Here is a 4,623-nt window from a genome sequence, read left to right as displayed (position 1 = left end):
AAAGAAAGAAAGAAAGAAAGAAAAATGAAAGAAAAGAAAAAACTTACCTGCTGTGTTTTCCTTTTCCATGTTAAAACATTTTTGAATTTTGAAGTATGGCCAACTCTTATACACTGGATTATACACTGTTGAAGTATATAATCCATACTACTCATGGTCCTTAGGCTGTAGGTAAATGATTTTTATTGCTGAATCTGTCACCAGTATTCGAGTGTCCTAATTCGTTTTGGCAGACCATAGTTTCTTTGTGGCCAGCTGAGATAAATTTTATATGGCTGATGATCAAAAGCACATTCCATAATTACACAGCTTACTGTCCTAGCAAGACAGTGTCTCTATTAGTTGTGCTATTTATGGGAAATTTTGCATTAGAAGTTTACAGGAATTAATAACCTCTTGGGGGCTTGACTCAAGGATCATTGGCTGTTTTCAGACCAGCACTGTCCAGTAGAACTCTCTGCAGTGGTGGAAGTGTTCTATACCTTCTGCTGTTCAATATGGCATTAGTCACATATGACTCCCAAGTACTTGAATGTGACAAGTGCGTCTGAGCAACTAAAGTTTAAGTTTATTTAACTTAAAATGACATAGCTATGGTTTTCTGTGGCATTGGTCTTGGACGGAGCAGTTCTAGAGGACACTCACTGGGCCTGAGAGGGCGATGAGCGAGTTAGGAAGCGAGTGGCACGTGGGAAGGGTGAGAGAGCCATGTTGGAGGGAGTAGGATGGAGGTGCCTGCAGCACAGCTAGCTCCTTTGTACTTGCCCTGGACAAGCCAGACATTAGAGATAAAGGACAGAGATAAAGGCTAGTCTAAACTCCCTGGCAACCACATTTAAACACTGCCTTGTAACTCTCAGGATTCCCTGTCTTGGTATTTAGTGTAATGTGTAAGTGTCCATGTGAATATTCATGTGTACATCTAACAAAAAGAACCTGGAAATCAGAAGTGACTAGAAAGGTGCTGGGTGGGGCAGATGTCAAGGAAGAGAAGTGATGTACAGCAGGTTGAGGAAACCATTATACAACATCATTATGTCAGAAACATGCATTGATTCACTTACTTCAAACATTTTGTGCGAGCTGTGATTGGGTCCAGAGGCTGACTAGACTATCCTTAGGAAGATTTAGGTTCTGAAAGGCAACTATGCAATGAAGGAAAAGCAGAAATAATCAGACACACAAAAGTAATCCCTCTCACCTTGTAGGCTAGTACATGACTAGAATTCTGTCATGCAGGTCCAGGTTGTATTTACCTTGTTGTTTGCTTGCAGATTCCTATGAAAAAGGACTCTATTATTGGGCCAGATTTTCTGTCAGCCAGGTGAGTGTGACTGACAAAGAAAGGGGTGCACAGTTATGTTGATGTCATAGATGCATTTGTCACGTGGATACGAAAACCATCTAATCCCTGCCCTGCTCATGGTGCTAATGCACACCCGTCCTTTCCTCCAGATTTCAGAGGTAGACTTGGTCTGGTTCCCAGGAAAGCTATGGTGATTGAGCCTATTCATGTCTCGCCAGTGAGTTATTTCAGTTGAACATTTCATAGATGGGCAGACTATGTCTGTATCATCCAGGACTGTTCCTATCTTGCCTTGGATTGGTCTGATGTCTTGTGGAATATTAGTGGAGACTGTGTCTCCTGAAGGCTTCAGAACAATGCTGGGGCACGTGCAGGCGCCCAGGCCAAGTAGGTGGACCTGATGATGGAGGCTAGGACGCTGACAGTGTGGGTTCACTAGTTAAGGACACAACCGTGTCAGGATCCTCATTTGTGCTTAAAAGATATTGGGGAAAATTGAACTCATTTTGTTATTTTTTCTTTGATTTTGCTTTGACAGAATACAATGGAAAGCCATGTAATTTTAAACAATTATATCATCGATACAAACTCTTTGAAACTAGGCCACATTGAGATCTGGGGAGAGGGCAGTGTGCCTGCCAGCAACGTGACCATCTCTGTGAGAAATGGGGTGATAACAGCCCCCGTCACCTACAACCCTGCAACACAGGTTTGTGTCCAGTAGAGACTAATGCTGGCCCCCACCGGCCACGCCGTGTGCAGTGCCTGCTTTCTTTCCGTGAGTCTCCACATTCAGTCAGCTGTGCACAGTGTAGACATGCGGAGAAAACTGTTGACTTGTCCACATCTGAACTTGAAGGTCTGTATTCTTATTTTCCACATTGGCCTTCTTGTCTGTAAACCTGGATGAAGCATTGTACATTGATTCTTGCCATCTCAGAGACTATCTTTTCAAACAATTTGAACTATTATCTTTCAAGTATTAAGATACCATCAGCTAGAAATGCTTGCTGTGCAAAGGAATGATGTAATCATGAGATAATATTTTCCTATAACCCAAGTTTTTTAAAATAACCTTAATAATTTGTAATAAATATTATCTTATTTAGACTTTTATTATAATATTTTTGTTATTTTATAATCAAATTTTATTATTTAAAAGAAATATGTGTAGTTTAACTTAGTTAAGATATTTCTACTACCAATGGTGTTGATCATTCTACATTTCATAAAAACTTTTCTCCTATTACCTATATACAACATTTCCCCAAACCACTAATGTGCTTTATACAATTTTTTATTTGAGTGCTATCTTTACTAACAATTTTTCCTAAAATAAAATAATCTTTTTTGTTTTTTGAGGATCTTACTAATATATATTCTCATTTTGTAGTTCAGGCTGACTTTGAACTCATTATATCCAGGTTGGCCTCAAACCCATGGTGATCCTCCTGCTTCAGCCTAGCAAGTGCTGGGACTACAGGCATGTGCCACCATGCCCAGATCCTAAGATCATTTTTAAATGATTATCCATCCACTTAGAATACTGATAATAGCAGTGAAGTTCACACCACACAGACCATGACAGTTATATCATTCGCATTGCTCATAGAAATTCTAATTGCTATTGGTTACAAGACACATTCTAATTTGATGGATGTCAGATATGAGAAAAAGTTATACTTCAGTATTAATATAGTAGTGTGGTGTGGACACCTATTATCCTGACGGTAACTGAGACCCTTGCTTCTGTGAGTTTACTTTATATTTTCTGAACACAGTCCTTTGTGATTTCTAGGCCTGAAACAAAGTTGCTCTTAGTTTCCCACTTTTACTTCCTTATCCTGTGGTTTCCTGGTACCCGATGTCCCCAGCTTCACTGAGAGGTCTGAATGGACTTTGCCCAGTTCTGTTGTGAGCCAGCTCATAGAGTGACCTGTGGTCCAACACGTGCATACAGTGAGAACTTCTGGGAATTGTTTGCCTAGCAAAAAGCAGAAATATTAAATCCTTTCAGGTGTTATTTGGGAATAGGAAAACAGAAAATAATAGGAGTGCTCCGAGGAAAATCAGCACTTGAAAGTGGAAAGTAGGTGTCCTCTCCGATTTGTCTGTGTGTCATTGTGCTGCAGAGTTGTGAGGCACCTGATTTATTTGTGCGCAGGAAAGTTCAGGTAGCCAACGCCAACGCTTTTCCATTGTTTCCCAACAGGTGCTAAGCATTGATGTGACCAGCAAAGGCATCAGCCTGCAAGATTTCATTTCCTTAACATGGAGAAGCTCTCTGTAAATTTTTAGGGCAACATCCTAACTATAATGATTGTTGGATCATGCTCAGTATGGATAAAATATTTTACTGATTCTGTTGTATAGTTTGTGAAACCTAGTGGTTAAATATTTGCTCTGAGGGATAGGCAGTAGAGTTGTGTGGGGAAAAAAAAATCTATGGTTACTTAGTGTTCTGAGTGATTAGTATAATACAGAAGGTTCATCACAGGACACTTACAGGAGCTGAGCTGGGCCCAGGATGGAGTGTGTATGTCCATGTTCCTGTATCTATGATCGTGGAATGGCCCCTCACCTGCTATAGGCACAACAGAGTCTTGCTGTGACAACTCCTGGTCCTGAAGCTAACCAAGGCCTCAGGATAGTCCAGAGTGAAAACCTGATCATTAATTATAGGGAGGAGGAAGCAACCTTCTACAGCATGATGTTAGGAGAAGGAAAGGTAGGAGAGGTGAGCAGGGAGGGGCTGAGGTAGCAGAAGATGATGACTCATGACCATGAGTGACCAGGAACAGTGACCTCATGGAGAAGAGGAAGAAAGCCACTGCACTCAGAAGAGGGAAGAGGGGACGTCATCAGCACGAGAGAACAGGATGGGAGTCAAGCAGGCAAAGCTGAAGAAACAGAGTTTGGATGTAAAAATAATTTATTTTTACAGAGATGTGCTTTGGAATACATATATCTTATTTCTCTGCCCTGCCTAATGTATATAACCACATTTCATACAAATATGTGCAATTTATACCAGAGAAAATGAAAATAAATAAATTTAAAAATAAATGAGTTTGCAAGAAATTTTAAATGCTGTAATCTTCTGTCCGTGGGTAATTTCACTGCATGTTAAGGCCTCTTCTTGTTCAGCAAACTCAGCCATTCTATGGTTTCTGATTAGTCGCCCCTTTCCTCACATCTCTGTGAATAGTATTTCACGTGTCTCACATTTGTGAAAGCATGTTCTTGGACTGTTCTTTGGGCGTGGACCAGTTACTGTATAATATTTGGCTGAGTAGTGACTCTGGCCAAAATGAGTT

At 40.5% G+C, this 4,623-nt stretch overlaps 1 protein-coding gene across 1 annotated transcript in view; it reads left to right on the top strand.

The window, feature by feature from the left end:
* The window catches only part of LOC101589892 (maltase-glucoamylase, intestinal), a 181,674-nt gene extending 178,078 nt beyond the window's left edge, over positions 1-3,596 (top strand). The window contains exons 81-82 of the mRNA XM_023712753.1: positions 1,845-2,015; positions 3,519-3,596. Of these exons, the coding sequence (XP_023568521.1) occupies positions 1,845-2,015; positions 3,519-3,596 (249 nt within the window). The remainder of the gene's footprint in view (positions 1-1,844; positions 2,016-3,518) is intronic.
* The last annotated feature ends 1,027 nt before the right edge of the window (positions 3,597-4,623 follow it).

Source organism: Octodon degus, unplaced genomic scaffold (genome assembly GCF_000260255.1).
Source record: "Octodon degus isolate 3935 unplaced genomic scaffold, OctDeg1.0 scaffold00027, whole genome shotgun sequence".
In the NCBI taxonomy this organism is placed as follows: domain Eukaryota; kingdom Metazoa; phylum Chordata; class Mammalia; order Rodentia; family Octodontidae; genus Octodon; species Octodon degus.
Note: the sequence above shows the minus strand (reverse complement) of the source record. Positions and strands in the feature narration are given on the sequence as shown.